Below are 21,349 nucleotides of genomic sequence, written 5' to 3'. Positions count from 1 at the left end.
CTCTCTCTCTCTCTCTCTCTCTCTCTCTCTCTCTCTCTCTCTCTCTCCCTTTTTTTAACTTTGAATGACTTCCCCTGAGCAGTAGTTCCATCAGATCAGTTGAGGGACTAGAGCATTAGGGTGATGGTTGAAACTGTCATGGTGATTCCAGCCTCATTCTCTTTACTCATAATATTCTGAACTTCCCATGGTGCAGTGGTCACAGGCAAGAAGTATATTATTCCCCACTGCCTCAAGTCTGTTTCTAAAAATAGAGGGATTGTATCTTCAACCACAGGGCTGTCTTTTCCAACACAAAATACATGGTTTAAAACCATATATTTTGAAATAAACAGTACTAAGAAAAATGAACCATGAATTTATTTAATAGTTGAATGAAGAATTATTGTTTGCTTGCAGTTATATCACATGTTGGACAATTTTGAATTAAGTGACACTGTTTTATGAGGATTCCTCCTCCCCAGTAGAAAAATCAGGAAATGCAAGTATTAACAGATGTTAATATTCCAAGTCTAAGTACTTATTTAACAGTTCAACTGAAGTTGACCTCCGTGAACTAATTTTATTTTCTTATAGGCTCCAAATGCCTTCTAGATACTTTCTAGTATACAAAGATATTACATTTTCACGATCTTGCGGTCTGTGAGTTCGAGCCCCGTGTCGGGCTCTGGGCTGATGGCTCAGAGCCTGGAGCCTGTTTCCGATTCTGTGTCTCCCTCTCTCTCTGCCCCTCCCCCGTTCATGCTCTGTCTCTCTCTGTCCCAAAAAATAAATAAATGTTGGAAAAAAAAAAAAAAGATATTACATTTTTATATAGCACAATGTGCATAAAATACATTAATACATTCATTTTCTTTTAGCTTCAAACGTATTCTATGAGATAGAAGAAATGGTATTTATTTTACAGGTGAAAACACTGCAATTTAAGAGATTAAAGTGATTTAAATGTCGTATTATAGTACAGAAGTCAGAAGGCTCAGCATTTGGTAATCACTTATAGTGACATTGGATGGAATATGTGATACCAAGAAAAGAGCTGATAGGATTTTGCTCAAGAGGCTTCACAGTATAGCTGTCGTTGCCTTAGTTAATTTATATAGTGCATATTCTGGCTTTTGACTTGTAGGCTCAGAAGTCTGGTTTTTATCCAGAGAGGGAGGCAAACCACAAGAGACTATTAACTATAGAGAATAAACTGAGGGGTTTTTGAGGGGATAGGCTAAATAGGTGATAGACGTTAAGGAGGGCATTTGTTGTGACGAGCACTGGGTGTTATATATAAGTGATGAATCACTAAATTCTACTCCTGAAACCAGAAGTACACTGTATGTTAGCTAACTTGAATTTAAATAAAATCTTGGAAGAAAAAATAATTCTGATTTTTATCTTCTATCATCTGAGACTTGAGCTATCTCAGAGGTGAGCTCAGATTTTCCAAGTTCAAGAGGCTAAATGTTTAAATCTTGAAGATGAGATTATTAATTTACAGTGAGAAATGATTATCACCAGGACCTGCATACTTCAGGTTCATTGGATTTTACTTTCTTTCTCTGGGCAAATGAATTTGAAAAGCCAAATAATAATAATAGAAAGTTTGTTTAGTGAGTATGAGATTAAAGGATATTAGAGGAATCAAACGTTCCATAGCATTACGCTATGATAACCTGGTGTATCCATCTCACAGAAGGAAAAGTCATGCCTGTGGACTGAAATTCTTAAATTCTGTTTGCTACAACCCCTTACATTGCTTTCTGTGTTAAGTATGGTTTTCCCAGAGTGATCAGAATTCGCAGTCTCACGGCACCTGGACTGTGGTGGAATGTGTACTGCCAACATTTCTGTCTCACGCCTTCCTTTTTCTAGGCTTTGACAATTCTTTATTTAGATATATTAATAAATCCATTCAAGGTGCCTTTAAGTCCTCTTGGCCTTAGGACTCCTGAGTCATTTAGGTGATTTTACTTACCTACTTGTGTTTGTTTGTTCCATTCTATGGATTATACTTTCTTTGTAGTTGGGACCTCAGCCCTTAAATATTTAGGCAACTAAGTGACAGAGGCAAAACTTTGTTTCTAGGGCTTTTGCTTGACTCCCTTATGTGATAACATTCTTAAGGATGATTGTGATTATGAATATGCCTTGGCCTGTGTCCTAGGTTTAGGCTTATATACAGTTCCACAGTAGAGTGCCAAGTCAGACGTGGAAAAAAATGTATGCCCCGCTTTCAAATTTCTATTCAAACCCAAAGTCTAGGACCAAGTTGATTTGCTAAAAATGGTGTAGTTGTTTTGCATGTCACTTGAGGTCAGCCACAGGAATGAAACTAAGGCAGACCCATAAGAACCTGTTTTTGTTGTTTTAGTCTTTTCGTAGCATTTGCTCATCAGACACCTTTAAGTCACTAGAATACATAGAAGGAATCTTGATTTATTTTTAAGACTTTCTTCTGGAACTGTAAAGAGTACATAGTACTATACCTATAGAAAATACTAAGTTTATTAGTTAATAAGAAAGATGAAAATATAATGGTTTAGACATTTTAATCCTACTAATTTTGAAATTAATATTTTTCACCATAGCAGTGTAAGAAAAATTTCTTTCTTCAAGAAGACCAATGCTGCTGTACTGTTTGCTCACAAATAGCGTTGGGTACACAGGTCTTACCTCACTGACTTGGGAAAAATTGAAGGGCAAGCCTAGCAGTTACTATTTATAGAATTATTGAAAAAAACAGACTTCTCTCAATATTTTGGTATTGAGATTAAGCAATGTAAGTTGCCAGGAACTAAAACTGACATTTTTATATTTTCATTTTTTCTTTCTAAAGGAACAAGATAAAAAAGTAGAAAGCTCAATTAAAGAAATACAGGAAAAAGATGCAATCATTGAAGAACTAAAAACAAAAATAATAGAAGAAGAAAAAAAAACTCTAGAGCTAATGGATAAAGTCACAGTTACTGATAAATTACTGGAAGAATTACAAGAACAGGTTGTAGGAAAGAACCAAGAGATTAAAAATATGAAATTAGAGCTGACTCATTCCAAGCAAAAAGAAAGACAGTGTTCTGAGGAAATAAAACAGTTAATGGGGACAGTTGAAGAACTTCAAAAGAAAAAGCATAAAGATAGCCAATTTGAAACTGATATTCTGCAAAGAATGGAACAGGAAACACAAAGAAAGTTAGAACAGCTCCGGGCAGAGCTGGATGAGATGTATGGGCAGCAGATAGTACAGATGAAACAGGAGTTAATAAAACAACACATGTCACAGATAGATGAACTTAAAATACGGCATAAAGAAGAAATGGAGAATGCTTTAAGATCATATCCAAGTATTACTGTTAATGAAGATCAAATAAAAGTAATGAATATGGCAATAAATGAACTGAATATAAAATTGCAAGATAGTAATTCTCAAAAGGAAAAACTCAAGGAAGAACTAGGAGTAATTTCAGGAGAAAAGTCTACTCTACAGAGGCAGCTTGAAGACCTTTTTGAAGAATTGAGCTTTTCAAGGGAACAAATTCAGAGAGCTAGACAAACAATAGCTGAACAAGAAAGTAAACTCAATGAAGCACATAAGTCCCTTGGTACAGTGGAAGATTTGAAAGCTGAGATTGTTTCTGCATCTGAGTCCAGAAAAGAACTAGAATTAAAACATGAAGCAGAAGTTACAAATTACAAGATAAAACTGGAAATGTTAGAGAGAGAAAAGAATGCTGTATTAGACAGAATGGCTGAATCACAAGAAGCTGAATTAGAGAGGCTGAGGACACAGCTTCTGTTTAGTCATGAAGAAGAACTTTCCAAACTGAAAGAAGATTTAGAAATTGAACATCGAATAAATATTGAGAAACTTAAAGATAACTTAGGCATTCACTATAAACAGCAGATAGATGGCTTACAGAGTGAAATGAGTCAAAAGATAGAAACCATGCAGTTTGAAAAAGATAGTTTGATAACTAAGCAGAATCAACTAATTTTGGAAATTTCAAAGCTAAAAGATTTACAGCAGTCCCTTGTGAATTCAAAATCAGAAGAAATGACTCTTCAAATCAATGAACTTCAAAAAGAAATTGAAATACTCAGGCAAGAAGAAAAGGAAAAGGGTACTCTTGAACAAGAAGTTCAAGAATTACAACTTAAAACTGAATTGTTAGAGAAACAAATGAAGGAAAAAGAGGATGACCTTCAAGAAAAATTCACACATCTTGAAGCAGAGAATAGCATTCTTAAAGATGAAAAGAAAGCCCTTGAAGACATGTTGAAAATGTGTACTCCTGTTAACCAAGAAGAAAGATTACTTTTCACAGACTCCATTAAGTCCAGATCCCAAGACTGTAACTGGCAAAAAGAAATAGAAGTACTTACAGAGGAAAATGAGGACCTCAAAAAACAATGTATTCAGCTAACTGAAGAGATTGAAAGGCAAAGGAACACTTTTTCATTTGCTGAAAAAAATTTTGAAGTTAACTATCAAGAGTTACAGGAGGACTATGCTTGCCTTCTCAAGGTGAAAACTGATTTAGAAGACAGCAAAAACAAACAAGAAGCAGAGTATAAAAGTAAGCTTAAAACACTTAGTGAAGAGCTTCATCATTTGCAAAGAATAAATCCAACTGTGGTAAAAATGAAAAGTTCAGTCTTTGATGATGACAAAACTTTTATAGGAGAACCCTTGGAAATTGGTGAGGTTGTTGAGAAAGATACAACAGAACTTATGGAAAAACTTGAGGTGACCAAGCGAGAAAAATTAGAACTGTCAGAGAAGCTGTCTGATCTTTCTGAACAATTAAAACAGAAACATGGTGAGATTAGTTTTCTGAGTGAAGAAGTTAAGTCTTTAAAGCAAGAGAAAGAGCAAGTTTTATTGAGATGTAGAGAGCTAGAAATCATCATTAATCATAATAGGAAAGAAAATGTAAATGCATGTGATGTTCCATTAGACTCTTTAAAAGATGGATTTGTGACAAGGACAAGCAAAGATTCTGGAGAGTCAGTTTCTAAAATAAATAAAGATTTGGGTGAAGAATCAAAAATAATGGAGGAAAATAAAATTCCTTTGGAAAATAGGACTGTTGGAAAAGAAGGCAAGCAAGAACAGTTGTTTCTGGGTCACTTGCCATTAGTGACAAGTGGATCATCACTTAGGACGACCGAACCAAGTAGAAATGATAAACTTCAGTGGGAACTTAGTGTACTTAAATCAGAGAAGGTATGTTTACTTACTTATATATGTTAAAGCACAGTGAAAATGTACATTTCATGCAAATAATGTTTTTATCTTCCTAAAACATAAATTTTACAAGAGAATGAAAGGGAGCCCTGTAATGTAATTCTCATTTGGGCCTCTCATCTATCATTGCCTTTATCTATTTTTACTTAGCACAACTTTTGATCTAAGAGTTATGAATTTGGGCCCCACGAAGGGCGTAAAGATTGTGGTCTTTTTCTTAAACATTGTTGCCTTTTTTTCAGTTAATTTATGTTACATAGTCTGTTCATAAATAGCAGTGGTTTCACATTTTCTTTGGAATGGCAAGAGTTTAAATAACTTTGTAAAGAAGTTACTTTGTAATATTTTGTTGTAATATCAAAGCTTGGTTTCAGCATTTTGTTTCACATTAGTGTTTTAAAAGTTCCACAACTAAAAATTAACTCTTAAACTTTAGTACTTTATATAGTATTTATTCAGTAGTTATAAAACCATCTTTCCCTGAAAGAAATCTCAACTTAAGTCCCAGAGTTTTCTCTGAGTACTGTGTAAAGCTGAAGGGGGTAAAAAGTATTCTACTTATAACTAAAGAATGCATATAATGAATAATAATAGGTATATAATATCTGATGTTATATATAATAGTAATAGAAAATAATGCTGTATTAGACACAGTCTAATACAGTTAGGTTATAATATCTACTATTGTATATAATAGTAGATCTTATGTATTTATTAAATATAATAAAAATAGATATATAATAATAGATTACTCTTGACCAATATGCAGTTTGCCAGTTACTAGTATTAGAAATAACTGGAAAATTCCACTGGGTTATTTGTGTAATGCTGCTAAGTAAGGCCTTTCTTTTCTTCACTTATGCAGCATATATTTATTGAATGTCTAACTAGGTATAGGGAGTATACTAACAAGAGAAAGAAGATTCCTTTTGACAGTAGAAATATACTCTAGTGAGGGAGGCAGACAATAGACGAGGAAACAAGTGGAGTAGTTAGAAGTGGTAATAAGTCCTATAAAGAAAATAAAGCATAATGTGATAGAGAATGATGGGTAGTGGTGGTGACAACATTAAATACTGAAAGGTCTGTTCTAAGAATTGACCTTTGAACTGAGATCTGAATAATGAGGAGGAGCCTACCACATGCAAATTAGGGCAATTGTAAAGACCTGGGTGAGTTGGAGGAACCAAATGAAGGTGTGTTTAGTTGAGTTTGAAAGCAGGAGAGTGGAAGGAAAAATGTTTGAAGAAGAAAGAAGAGACTAGATCTTGGAGAGCCTTTCAGACTTTGTAAGAAGTTGAGACTATTCTATACACAGTAGGAAACCATTGGAACGTTTTCTCTTTTTACTTCTAATAAATACAGATCTTATGATGGAGTTACATTACAATAAACCTATTGTAAATTGGAATATGTTAAGTTGAAAATGAAGTTAATGCACTTAACCTACTGGACATCATAGCTTAACCTAGTCTACCTTAAGCATGCTCAGAATACTTGTATTAGCTTACGTACAGTTGGGCAAAATCATCTAACACAAAGCCTATTTTACAATAAAGTGTTGAATGTGTCATGTAATTTATTGAATACTATACTGAAAGTAAAAAACAGAATGGTTGTTGGGACACCTGGGTGGCTCAGTCAGTTAAGTGTCTGACGTCGGCTCAGGTCGTGGTCTCACAGTTTTTGTGAGTTCGAGCCCCACGTCGGTCTCTGTGCTGACAGCTCGGAGCCTAGAGCCTGCTTTGGATTCTGTGTCTCCCTCTCTCTCTGTCCCTCCCCTGCTCGTGCTCTGTCTCTCTCTCTCTCAAAAAATAAGTACATATTTAAAAGGTTAAATTAAAAAAAAAAAAAAGAACGGTTGTAAATGTATTGGCTGTTCATCCTTGTGATCATGTGGCTGACTAGGAGCTCTGGCTCGCTGCTACTGCCCAGCACAAGAGTGTGCCATACTGCGTATCACTGGCCTGGGGAAAGATCGAAATTCAAAATTTGAAGTACAGCTTTCTATTGAATGTGTATCACTTTTACACCATTATAAAGTCAAAAACTCCTGGGTCATAAGTTGGGGACTGTCTGTATATTTGCATTTATGATCTTATATTAAATGTAAAGATATTTTATATTTTAATAACTTAAATAGAGTTTAAAAATTCAAATTGCATAACGGTTAATGCTTCGTTAATTATCTGCAGTGGTTCTCAAAAGCATAATGTGATTACAGTTCAATTACTCCTGCAAATGTCAGAGATCGTTTAAATTTTTTAAAAAAGACTTAATTGGAGTGAATTTGAAGCTGTCAAATGGTCAGATTTTCTCAGTAAGAATTTTACTTTCTCTACTGAAGACATTTTCAGTGACATTCAGATACCCTCTCCTTGACATTAACTTACATAAATTAAAGAGAAGCAAACTGGTAAATTCCTTCCCAGTTGTCACTACCATGACAAACCCTCTTACTGGGAGAGGGGAGTAAAGTGGGGAGGGGGGGGAAGGAGCTCACAGAAGAAATAGACGGATAATTTTACACAACAGTAACACCTACAAGCAATCTACATATGCTTACAAATAATGCTGACTCCCCCCCAGAATACCATACTCTTGGATGAAATTAATTGGCTAATAAACATGAAAAGGTGCTTTCAACCTTATGAGTCTCACAATAAAATGTGGTGAGGATATGGGGAGATGAGTACTCACATACGCTGTTAATGTCAATATAAATTGGTACAATTACAGAAAACATAGTTTGGTAAAATTTAATACATTTAATGTACATTACCTATGACCCTGCAGAACCATTTCTAGGTGGTTGTCAGTGTGGTCCCTGACTAGCAGTATCAGCAGCACTTGAAAACAGGTTAAAATTAAAATTTGGGGGCCCCACACCAGACTTCCTAAACCCGAAGCTCGGGGAAAGAGCCCAGCAATCTCATTTAACAAGCACTCCAGGTTATTCTGGTGCCTGCTAAAGTTTGAGAACCACTTTATGAGGGAAACACAAGTATATTTGTACAGGAGCATATCTAAGAATTTACTGCAGTATTTTTGAAATATCAAAAAATTAGAAATAATAGTTGGTCTCCAAGAAGGAAATTGACAAATCGTGGTGTATTCACAGATACTGTAGGACAGTTAAAATAAATTAACCTGTATCTACATGGATAGATATCAGTATATTGAATGAGAAGAATGATTTGCAAAATAAATACCATTTTGCACCATTTATGTAAATTCTCAAAAATATAAAATATATATTGTTTACATGTACTGAAAAGTGATAGTATAAGAAATGGAGTGGACTTGTTGCAAATTTATGATAATAATTGCCTCTGGGAAAGGAGGAATGGGAATATAGTGGATTAAATTTTATTTATGTTTTCTTTCTAAACCAAAAAAGTTTGTAGAAAGGAGAGAAATGGGGGGGGGGGGGAAGACAAAATAATTGTATTTATTGGGGTTGTGAGTACATGTTTATTACATTATTCTTTTCATTTCTCTATATTTAAAATATTTTTATTTTTTAAATGCTTATTATTTTGAGAGAGAGTACAAAGCGGGTGAGGAGGCAGAGAGAGGGAGAAAGAATCCGAAGCAGTTTCCGTGCTGTCAGCACAGAGCCCAATGTGGGGCTCACTCTCACAAACTGTGAGATAATGACCTGAGCTGAAATCAAGAGTCGGATGCTTAACCAACTGAGCCACCCAGACAACCCTAAAATATTTTTAAATGATGAAGCAGGCCATACTACTACTATACCATCTATCAAAGTTTACAATAAAGTTGCGGTAATGGCAATATTGTGCTACTTTCCTTGAAAAAGAAAGGTAGATCAGTGCAACAGAATGAAGTGAGAAAAATTAGACCTCTCTCTTTTTTTTAATATATGAAATTTATTGTCAGATTGGTTTCCATACAACACCCAGTGTTCATCCCAAAAGGTGCCCTCCTCAATACCCATCACCCACCCTCCCCTCCCTCCCACCCCCCATCAACCCTCAGTTCTCAGTTTTTAAGAGTCTCTTATGCTTTGTCTCTCTCCCAGTCTAATCTTTTTTTTTTTTCCTTCCCTCCCCCATGGGTTTCTGTTAAGTTTCTCAGGATCCACATAAGAGTGAAAACATATGGTATCTGTCTTTCTCTGTATGGCTTATTTCACTTAGCATCACACTCTCCAGTTCCATCCGTGTTGCTACAAAGGGCCATATTTCATTCTTTTCTCATTGCCACGTAGTACTCCATTGTGTATATAAGCCACAATTTCTTTATCCATTCATCAGTTGATGGACATTTAGGCTCTTTCCACAATTTAGCTATTGTTGAGAGTGCTGCTATAAACATTGGGATACACATGCCCCTATGCATCAGTACTCCTGTATCCCTTGGGTAAATTCCTAGCAGTGCTACTGCTGGGTCATAGGGTAGGTCTATGTTTAATTTTTTGAGGAACCTCCACACTGTTTTCCAGAGTGGCTGCACCAGTTTGCATTCCCAGCAACAGTGCAAGAGGGTTCCCGTTTCTCCACATCCTCTTCAGCATCTATATAGTCTCCTGATTTGTTCATTTTGGCCACTCTGACTGGCGTGAGGTGATATCTGAGTGTGGTTTTGATTTGTATTTCCCTGATGAGCGATGTTGAGCATCTTTTCATGTGCCTGTTGGCCATCTGGGTGTCTTGTTTAGAGAAGTGTCTATTCACGTTTTCTGCCCATTTCTTCACTGGATTATTTGTTTTTTTGGGGGTGTGGAGTTTGGTGAGCTCTTTATCGATTTTGGATACTAGCCCTTTGTCCCATATGTCATTTGCAAATACCTTTTCCCATTCCGTGGGTTGCCTTTTAGTTTTGTTGATTGTTTTCTTTGCTGTGCAGAAGCTTTTTATCTTCATGAGCTCCCAATAGTTCATTTTTGCTTTTAATTCCCATGCCTTTGGGGGTGTGTCAAGTAAGAAATTGCTGCAGCTGAGGTAAATTAGACATCTCTTATATAAAGTTTTAAACTGTAATTTCATGTATTTCCCCCTTGTAGTCAGTAAATGCAGAAGATAGAAGTTATTTTAAAAATGTAAGTTGTTTAAAAGTATTCTAATGTGTACATACATTCACTTTAAGAATGATTTAAGGCTACAGATGGAAGCTCAGCGTATATGCCTCTCTCTGGTTTATTCAACTCATGTGGATCAGGTTCGTGAATATATGGAAAATGAAAAAGATAAAGCTCTTTGTAGTCTTAAGGAGGAACTTATTTCTGCCCAAGAGGAAAAGATAAAGGAACTTCAGGAAATACACCAGCAAGAGCTACAGAATATAAAAACACAAGAAACAGGTAAATGGCTTTCTAAAAAAATTATAAGTACTATGAAATAAGTAAATATCATTTAGAGCCCACCATTCCATGATTCTGTCCTGGTCTTAGAACCCATAGAGGAAGGTAACTGTATATCCAAGTCCTGGATTCATCTGTTCATATAATCATTGCACATTTTTTTAAGTGCTTGGGAAATCTAAAATTACTGAATCATTTTCCCACAGAAGTTGTAATCAAGTGGGAAAGCAATATAAAATAAACTCTTAAAAAACAATAGATGAATTTCTGTAATAGAAAAATGACTAGAAAGAATGAAAGAAAAAAGGAAAAAAGACTTATACCTCCTGGGAGGAGGAGTGGAGTGAGGTTGCAGGCAGGAGTAGGGTTGTTGGAATTTTAGGGAAGGTTCCTGAGTCTTAAACATAGAGGTGTGAGAGATCGTAGCCATCTTGGAGAATTGAGAGTTCAAGTTATGTGAGAAAGTGGTGGGCTATGAAGCTGTTAAGATTGACAGGAGCTTGATTAGAAAAGGCCTTATATACTCTGACTGAAGCATGTTTAAACTTTATGCTATTGGTGATAGGACCTGCAAGATTTTAAGTAGTGGGAGTAACAGTAAAATTTTTATTTTAAGGTAACACCATGAGGCAAAGTAAGGAAGGTGATTAGTTCTAGGAAGACCAGTTAAGCAACTTTGGAGGTAATTCTGCTAACAATAAGGGGCTGAATAAAATGTCATTGAGGATGGAAGAGAGAGTCAAAGAAGTAGGCTGTAGTCTGCAGTTGATATTAGGAGGAAAGGGGGAAGAATTGAGAGTGGTCCGTAAGTTTCTAGCTTGGGTAGCTGGATTGAAGGGGGGACTAGTCATGAGGAGTATGCAGAGCAGATCTATGGGAAGAATAATAAATCCAGTTTGGAACATAGTGAGTTAAAAATACCTTTTGACTTAAAAAAAAAAAAGTTATCTAGTAGGCAGTTAAAAATAGAAGTCTGAAATGCAAGAGGTTTAGGCTCAAGATTAAGATTTGGAAATCCAAAGATCATTTGAGGCCAGAGAAAAGAATGAGATGTCCTAGGAGACTGTACAGTAGGCACTGTGAGAAGCAACAACATATAAGGCATCTGAAGTAGAAGACTAGTTGTAGTTAGCTTTTATCTCTAGTAATTGTTTAATCACTCTATTAAGTAGATTTCCTGTGTTCAAAACATCTGTAGGTTTTCACCCTTGACAGATATACTTTTGAGAATGAGCTGGTTCCTAAGTTTGTCTAGTTGCTCTGTTGAACAGAGTAGACTTTAGGGAGTGGCTTAAATATCATTTTTCCACTTCAGGAGTTCTTTAGGTTTGAATGTAATAAGATTTTAAGCATGTATTATTTTTAATGATATCCTCTAAAGGATAGAATCTGTCCAGTGGTTTTTTTCAACTATAAGTTAATTAATGGGTCCACTAATGGTTGATGCAGTTAGTGAGTAATGGCCAGCATTTTTTTTTTTTTAGTAAATAAAAGAATACAGTAGAACAGGAAACATTAAAAACATATAGTATATTTAAAAAAAAAGTAAATAATGATCTGTGAAATTCTTGTTTCAGTTTTCCATGGATGTGTATAATAGGTTACAATATATGACATACTTCTTATATTGGGGAGTAGTAAAATTTGTAAATCACCACTTCATACCATTTTGTAGGATATAAACTGAGAATCTTAAAAATTATCTGAGACCATTAACATTGAGCAGTGGAAAATAAGTTTTAAAGAAGGAATTTAAAACTAATCTTATTGTAAGGGAAGCTTCCAGTTGACATAGGTTTAAAATGATAATAGTACTTAAGTAGATAAATGTTTAATACAGTATCTGTTCTATTAGGTGATGAAGTGAAGCCTTTACAAATGCTTATTGGAAAACTACGCAGGGCAGTGTCTGAAGAATGTTTTTATTTTACACAGGTAAGATATTAGTTAAAAAGTACTTTTGGAATGAAATCTTGCCATTTGCGACTACGTGGATGGAACTACAGGGTATTATGCTAAGCAAAATTAGAGAAAGACAAATATCATATGACTTCACTCATATGAGGACTTTAAGAGACAAAACAGATGAGCATAAGGGAAAGGAAACAAAAATAATATAAAAACAGGGAGGGGGACAAAACATAAGAGACTCTTAAATAATGGAGAGCAAACGGAGGGTTACTGGAGGAGCTGTGGGAGGGGTGATGGGCTAACTGGGTAAGGGGCATTAAGGAATCTACTCCTGAAATCATTGTTGCACTATATGCTAACTAATTTGGATGTAAATTAAAAAAAATTAAATTAAAAAAATGTAAAAAAAAATATACTTTTAGACAGGAAATGCTATACTTCAGAACTGCACTTAGAAAATATTCCTGGGTTTTTAACTTTAAAATGAGCATTTAAATGTTTTCTGATAATCTTTTGAAACAAAAGAGATTGGAGTAAATTATCTCAGCAGTGGAACAGACAAAAGGTATACCTAATACAAAAAAACAGTGGACCGGGGCGCCTGGGTGGTGCAGTCGGTTAAGCGTCCGACTTCAGCCAGGTCACGATCTCACGGTCCGTGAGTTCGAGCCCCGCGTCAGGCTCTGGGCTGATGGCTCGGAGCCTGGAGCCTGTTTCCGATTCTGTGTCTCCCTCTCTCTCTGCCCCTCCCCCGTTCATGCTCTGTCTCTGTCTGTCCCATAAATAAATAACGTTGAAAAAAAAATTAAAAAAAAAACAAAAAAACAGTGGACCAATAGAACCCAAAAAAAGTCTGTTTCCTGCCCCTGCCAACTTTGGTTGTTGAGTGCATCCATTGACTTACCTGGGGAGATTGCACAAGATCAATGAGATATGATTTCACACTTCAGATTGCCAAAGTCTAAAAACTCTAATTATGCCAAGTATGTTTGTGAACTTAGAGTGAGATAGAAGCTCTTACACACTCCTGGTGGAAATGTACTACCTTGAGAAGGAGATTGGCAGGGTATATTTTTGAAGATATATACATCCTACAACCCAAGCATTTATTTGTGCACAATCAGATCTGTTCATTGCTAGAGTGTCTTTATTAAGTAAAAAATGGGAAACAACTCAGCTTTCCATGAACAATGGTAATAAATAAATTGTGTTATCTCGATGCACTGGAACTCCGTTTAGCAGTGTTTGATGTCTGTACTAATGTCAGTAAATCTCAAAAGTATAAAGTACGTATGCTCGAATAATTACCTCTGGATAGAGAGAAAGGTGCATAAAATGGATAAGCAGTACTTAAAATAGAGAGCTTCAAATCTATATGTAATTTTCAGTTTCTTTAAAAAATACAGAGATAATATGACAAAATTGACCATTTGTTAAAGGTAAGTAATAGATAAACTATTTTTCTGCATATTTGAAATAGTTCAGAATTTAAAATCTTTGGTTTGTCCCTAATCTCTATCCCGGGCTTTTATATTTATGAATTGGAGGAAGAGGGTGGTATTAGTTGGGACAGGTAGAGCTACCTTACTGATTTTGATTACCTATAAAATTGTTCAAAGAACAGTGTTGCAAAAACCTCAAAAAGTAAGAAGCAACCACACCTAACGCATGTCTTCATTCAGCTATTCAGCAGTGTCCACCTCCACTTCTGAAGCGTTCAGGCATTGTCCTTTCGTATCTATTGTTGATATTCAGTAAATAATGGAAAGAGAGCCCAAGTCGAATTAGTTAAGTTATAAGCTGACTTTATGTTGTTTTCCTTTTGTTATTGTCTTTACCTGATCCCTAATCTCAAGTTGAAATATGAATCACTTGTTCTGATAGAGGGGTCCTCTGGGGTTCTTCATGAAACCTGGTTTTGTCACTAATCATGTTGCCATAGACTAGTTTTTTCATCTTTTTTAGTCCATTTCTTCATTAGTAAATGGGGTGATCATTCAGGTTTCTGCCAACCCTAGTATGATAAAATTCCATTTTAGAAACTGCTGAAAATTTAATACACTCTGTTGTTAATTGACAGTATAGTTAACTTTTAAGCGAATCTCAAGAAATAGTAATAAACAATTTGGTTTTTTCCAGTTGTTTCCAGTTGTGTGCAGGGCAAAGATGAAACTTACTTTGAGGGCTTCTGAAATGATTATGGGTCATGTGTTATTTTTAAATGATGGTAGAATTTTCTGTTGCTCAGGAGAAAAAAACTAATAATGTGTCACATATTTGTAATTTGTGCATATAAAGCATAGAATTCTACCTATGTGTTACAGAAAAGTACATGAATGTGATCTACTTCATATAATTTTTTTTTTAATTTAAATTTTAGTTAACATACAATGCAGTATTGGTTTCAGGAGTAGAATTCAGTGATTCATCACTTACAACACCCAGTGCTCATCACAGGTACCTTCAGAATTTATAGACTACTTTCCAGTCATAATTTTTTTATTTTGAGTAAGCTCTATGCCCAACATGGGGCTTGACCTCATGACCCCAAGATCAAGAGTCACATGCTCTGCCAACTGAGACACCCCTAGTCATCATCTTTTAATTTCTGTCCTTGTCTTCTGGTGTTTTTTCAAGGGTAGTTGGCATTACAGAGATAACATCAATCTAAGATACAAGCTAGAAAGTGGTAGATTGCAGTACAAGCTATATTCATTATTAGAAGCAGAAAAAATAGTTTTGTGCAGTTAGGATTATCAGTATTTTTCCACTGTAGGAAGTATTTTATGTCCTAGAGAAAGATTTAGATTTAACCATTTCTTTTGCAGACTGATTTGGTGTATGGAATAGTGTTTCCTTGCTGATTTTTCTGTGCCATTTTGACTTTTACATATAGGAAAATAACGTTTAATGATTTTTCAGAGGCAGAAATAAAAAATTTTTAATTCTGTAAAATACTAATTTTGTTAATAGACTTTTTGCAATGTCCTTGGTGAACATCATACTCCTGGTATAAAATGTGGCATAAATATAGAAGAGAAAGAGAGTTCTGGTGTGCATACTTCTGAAAATCAAGAACAAGAATTGCAAGATTATAGATATGAAGTTCAAGGTAATAAAATCTTACAGTCTTTTTTTTCTTAAATATTTATTTGTTTTGTGAGATAGAGTGCAAGCAGGGGAGGGGCAGAGAGAGAGGGAGAGATAATCTTAAACAGGTTCCACACTCATTGTGGAACCGACCCAGGGCTCGATCTCATAGCCATGAGATCATGACCTAAGCCAAAACCTAGAGTCGGACACTTAACCAACTGAGCCACTCAGGTGCCCCTTCCCACATTATTTTCTTAAGTCAGTTAATGTGATGAACTTTTACTTTTAATCATAATTCAGTCATTTAATATCTTTTGGGATTCATGAAATCTTATTTTTAATATACATTTTTATTTATGTAATGCAATAATTGTGATATAAAGAGAATCAAAGATGTCCACAAGTTTGCTTGTGAAATGAAATTATTATAATTGTTTATTTATCATCTAGACTTTCAAGAAAATATGCAAACTCTTCTCACCAAAGTAACAGAAGAATACAACAAACTCTTGGTACTTCAAACACGATTAAGTAAGGTCTGTGAAATGGAAAATGTATTATGTTTTCATTTATTGTGTCACATGCTGTTTTGTAAGCTTCTTCATCAACTGAGCATTTCTAAAATAAGTGAACATGAAAAAGATGAAGGAAAAGTTACATATTCATAGTATCAATGAACTAACGGAATATCTGCAAGTTGAATACTATTTACCCCATTTGAGAGTTTTGGAAATCCTGATAAAGTAAGATATATATAAAATGTCAGATTGTAAACTTGGTGAAGCAGTTGTATTTAGTTTTCTATATAGCAGTTTTAAAGTAGCGGGTCTGTTTTAGAGAAAAATGGAATTAGTATAGTTGTTTAGAACATAGCTAATTAGTTTCACACAGTGTTAGATATGTCAAATTCCTTTCAAGTAGTTGTTTTAGAAATGTATGCAAGAGAATATAGATGGCATAGTGTAATTTATTAACTGTATCAGAAAAATAAATAGCATATATTGGCAAAGATAAGTGTTATGATCTTCATGTTGTAGAAAAAATCCAGAAGGATCTCTATGTCTGTTTATTTGGGGTACTTTTGATGTCATTCTACTTAACTGGGCAGATTTGAAAGATTTAACTGACACACAGCTAAAGTTCTATTGCTCATGAGGGATGGTTTGCTAAGAAAATTAGATGCAGATGTGGTTTGGTAACACTGTGTAATCATGGTCTGACATCAACCAGACCTCAGGATCACTTGACAATTCTTGTTCTTTCTCTTCCCCTCCCTCTTTCTCGCCTTCTGTCTTCCTCTGTTTCTCTTTACCCTTTCCATCATTCCTTTTCTCTTTCTCTTCCTCTGCAAGTAAATAAACTATCCTGCCTTTTCTAAAACCTGTAAACCTACTCCACTGTCTTACAGATAACTATGTAGGAGGGCAGGTGGATAGATAAAAATCCTTATTTAACTCTACATTTCCCTACAATAATTACTTTTCTTTCCACTTCCCCTCATAGCCAAGATGTTGATCCCTATTCAAAATCATCATACCATTTTCTTACCAGTACTCTTAGCAGTTTGGATTTTTTTGTTTTTCTACTGCCCTTATCCTGTCTCCAGGGATCCTTCTTCTCTAGTCATACTTGGGTTTGGATCCTTCTTCTCTAGTCATACTTGGGTTTCTGAGGGCTGCTTAGAAAATTAGATGCAAATGTGGTTTGGTGACACTACGTCATCATGGTCTGACATCAGCCAGACCCTCATGATCACTTCACAGTTCTTTTATGTGGTACTTTACCTTCTCACAATCCCTTCAGTGGATGTTTCTCAGCTTTACAACTTTCCTCAAGTCATATATTCTACTTCTGGTCCCCCTTTGTATTTGGCCTTATCTCCTATTTCTCTACAAATATCAGAGCTATCAATTATAAATTATCTCAGCCTGCTACCTCTAGACGATATGTATTTCTTTAAATCTCTGAATGCCCTAATTAATTTTCCTTCTATCTCAGAAGTTATTCCTTTCCATAACCAAGGTTATTTTATTTCCTGTGACTTTGTTAATATCCCTTTCTACCTCTTCCAAGATTGATAACATGTCCCTTCCCTCTCTTCTGTGATTTCAGCTCCTTTGCTTGTGTTTTTCTCTGTTTCTGTCCTTTCCCCTCGCACATTCCTCACGTCTCTATTTAGAACATAACCGGTCCTCAATGCCACATCTTCCTTTGTGGTTCTCTTTCTCCTTCATGGTCACATTGTTTGGAAGAAAGAATAGACTATAGCAGGAACTTCCCCATCTGCTCCCCTCTCCTCCCCATTGTGAACAAGCTTCCAACTTGCACTTCACTAAGCTTTCTTTAGTGGTGAATCCTTAACTGTCAGATTTCCTTTCTGTTTTCTTACCTTCCTTGTTTTCTTTCTTTTAAAAGTATGTTGCTTTTCTTCATGGCAATACACAGTTGAAACTATTAAATAGTGTAGGAGGGCTTATAGTAAGCAAGTAATCCACAGTGATGGATTTGTGAGTCAGTGAATGATGTGTCATTTTGCCTCTTTCTTTTTAGGGCACTGAGTAGGGAACAGTTTGGTTTGATGAGAGAAACACCTCCCTTCCCCTGTACCAGAATGTGGGAGGCTTACTTTGGAACACAGATACCCACCCTAACTTCTTTAGTTCTCCCCAGAAAAAAAATTAAAAAGTGAAATTCACATGTTAACCCAGTAAGGTAGCTCTCACCACAAAGGCATCCAGAGGTTGGTTGAGATCAGTCTCAGCACTGCAATACATCACTGTCTAACCTGTTAGCTTCATCTTCTAACCCTCCTCCTCATTTTAGCCATACTGAAATACTCCCAGAGTTTCCCAAATGTACCCTGATCTTTAACACCTTGGCCTTTATTGAATGCTGGTTTTTTTCTGCCTGACACTGCCATCAAACTCCAGTCTGCTTGGTGTGTTCTTCCAGTTGGTTCAGATGTTATTTCCTTTGTGTCTTCTTTACCTGTCTTCCTAGACTTAGGCATTTCTTCCTCCATTCTGTTGGCCTTTGGTTACTGCATTTACCTTTTTCTGTTAATTATAATAACAAGAAAAATAATAAATGCAAGTTTGTACAAAGAACTATGGCAACAGGGAAAAGGGGGGAGGTAATGATCTATTTAAAATAATTCCTAGATTCTAAACCCTTCAGAATCAGGGAGTCTTGTCTTTATTTTTATTTCTTCTTAGTGTGATCCTTGGTTGGAGCACATGGTAGAGGTTTAATAAGTGCTGAATGAATTAAGTGAAGAGATATATTTGGAAAAGTAGGCTGGAAACTGAAGAATTTACCTGATGGTCTTTATTTTCTTTGGGAAATTAAGAGGCAAGGTCTTCTTTTGAAGTTGTACTAGGGGTTAGGCATGGGGTAGCGGACTTGATAAGAATAGTAACCAGTAAAGTAGCCTTCATGGGAAATAGTTTTATCCTGTGGCTCACCTGCTTTTTGTGGTATTATTTGTTCATCTAGCCGAGCAAGTCCAAACTCTTTCTCCTTGCTTTTAAGGTGCTTTGTAGTCTAAATCTATCTTATTTACATAGCCATCTTCCCCCATCCTTATCCAAATTAAACCCCTCTTTACAAGATAGTTTTCTTTACTAGTTATAGCATTAGGCTGTTCATTCACAAATGGCTCATACTCTTTTTTCAGTATAACCTGTCTGATCATTGCCCAAAATGACTGAGGCCTGAATCAAGTTTGACTTACTCTATAACTACTCACACACATCGTTCTTTCTTCTCTGTTATTGTCGTTATAGTCAATTATAGTTTAGTGCTTCTCTAGTTACTTAATTTTATTTCCCCAACTAGTTGACACATTCTGTAAGGGCAGATACACATTTTTTTTTCTTTTTTTACTGATTTTATCTTAGTCTCTCTTGTCACAGTGCTAGCCATGTAGTAGATGATTATTAAGTATTCTATGAATAACTAAATTAAGACACCTAAGCATCTGACAAATTGCTGCCTAATTATAATAGTTAAGGAAATAACTTGAGGTTCATCTGTTTTCATTATTTTCCTTCCTTTTGTGTAAAGAACCATACCATTTGTCAATTACTTGGATGTACGTAGGTTATATCCAGAGATTCATAAAGTTATATTACCAAGTATTGATTAACATAAAATTTAACAGTGTATGAGTTGAAATTCCGAAGACCAAGTCATATGACAAATACTGTATGAGTTACATACCAAAATTCTGTGCAGCTTCTGTTTTTGTATTAAAATGAACTTCTTTCTGGGTATGAAAGAACAGTACACTTACTAATATAATTGCAGTGCTGTGAAGGGAATGTGAATCACTGTCAGAAGAAAGCGTGGAATAACGTAGAAGCAAAAATATTTATATCAGAGTATTAAAATTCTAAGTGATTTCAAAAACATTTTCAATGTAAAGCTGCTTTAATATAACTTTCAAAATGTTAGATCGTATATTTATGTCACTCCTTTTCTGTTCTTTTCAATAGATACATGGACAGGAGACAGATGATGTGAAGCTTGAGGTTGCAGAAGGAGGTCTACCAAAAGAGGAAACAGAATTTTTGTCAGCCTCTCAGATGACCAATTTGCTTGACATTGGTAAATTTTGATTATATGCCACAGTGTAGTATTTTTATACCAAATATTTAATCATTTGATTTTTTTTTTTTTTTTTTAACTTTTGAGAGAGAGCACAAGTAGGGGAGGAGCAGGAGAGAGAGGTAGAGGATCTGAAGCAGGGGCTCTGCCCTGACATTAGCAAGCCCAATGCCAGGCTCAAACTCATGGTCATGACCTGAGCCAAAGTCAGATGCTCAGGTGACTGAGCCACCCAGTGCCTTAGTCATTTGATTTTCTTACTTTACAATTTGAGATAACCTCGTGACCTTGGGCATTTCAGTATAATCTCTCCGGTCTCAGTTTTCTCATTCTTAAAGTGGAAGATTTGGACTATTGCTGTCTTTGATCCCTTCTCGCTTCTTACTCTGTGATTCTAAATTGTTTCCAGTTTAAAGACATAAAGTTGGTAGATTTAGGGGTACTACAGACATGAAGATTAAAGAAACGATCTTGAATTACACAATTCATTTTGTTTGTTTTCTTTTTTTTTTTTTTTAAATTTTTTTTTTTCAACGTTTATTTATTTTTGGGACAGAGAGAGACAGAGCATGAACAGGGGAGGGGCAGAGAGAGAGGAAGACACAGAATCGGAAACAGGCTCCAGGCTCTGAGCCATCAGCCCAGAGCCTGACGCGGGGCTCGAACTCACGGACCGCGAGATCATGACCTGGCTGAAGTCGGACGCTTAACCGACTGCGCCACCCAGGCGCCCCTCATTTTGTTTGTTTTCTTGAGTCAAATTGAGTTTAAATTGAAACTTGAGTTATTACTAGTAAAAAAAACATTATTTTTTCGAAGAAGAATTAATATTTCCACACACAAAAAAGTGATTGTGGTATTTCACTAAGAAATTTCTGTTGAAGTGTTTATTTTCTTCTCTTCATATAACTTAGATGTCAGTCATAAAAGCAAGTTATCTGCTCTGCAAGATTCTGAAAAAATTAGGCAACTGGAAGGACAAGTTCAAGAATTAGAAAACTTCATCTCCTCTTTGCAGCAACAATTGAAAGAAACTGAAGAAAACCATGGGGCAGAGATCCATTGTTTGCAGGAAAGGCTTCAAGCTGTCAGTGAGTCTGCAGTTCAGCCAAGGTATCTGTCTACTTATAATTTCATTCAACAGCATTTGTAGAGTAGTAATAGTCATAACATGA

General features: G+C 35.5%; 1 protein-coding gene across 6 annotated transcripts in view; it reads left to right on the top strand.

Annotated features, from left to right (window-relative positions):
* The window catches only part of AKAP9 (A-kinase anchoring protein 9), a 155,006-nt gene that overhangs the window by 43,085 nt on the left and 90,572 nt on the right, over positions 1–21,349 (top strand). For all 6 annotated transcript variants that reach the window (XM_040472711.1, XM_040472714.1, XM_040472709.1 and 3 more), the window contains 7 exons: positions 2,828–5,215; positions 10,349–10,562; positions 12,418–12,497; positions 15,447–15,585; positions 16,017–16,102; positions 20,063–20,174; positions 21,089–21,287. In XM_040472711.1, the coding sequence (XP_040328645.1) occupies positions 2,828–5,215; positions 10,349–10,562; positions 12,418–12,497; positions 15,447–15,585; positions 16,017–16,102; positions 20,063–20,174; positions 21,089–21,287 (3,218 nt within the window). The remainder of the gene's footprint in view (positions 1–2,827; positions 5,216–10,348; positions 10,563–12,417; positions 12,498–15,446; positions 15,586–16,016; positions 16,103–20,062; positions 20,175–21,088; positions 21,288–21,349) is intronic.

The sequence above is a fragment of the Herpailurus yagouaroundi genome, unplaced genomic scaffold (genome assembly GCF_014898765.1).
Source record: "Herpailurus yagouaroundi ecotype Mexico unplaced genomic scaffold, PumYag 100, whole genome shotgun sequence".
Classification (NCBI taxonomy): domain Eukaryota; kingdom Metazoa; phylum Chordata; class Mammalia; order Carnivora; family Felidae; genus Herpailurus; species Herpailurus yagouaroundi.
The sequence above is the reverse complement of the archived record's forward strand: the minus strand, read 5'-3'. Positions and strand labels throughout refer to the sequence as shown.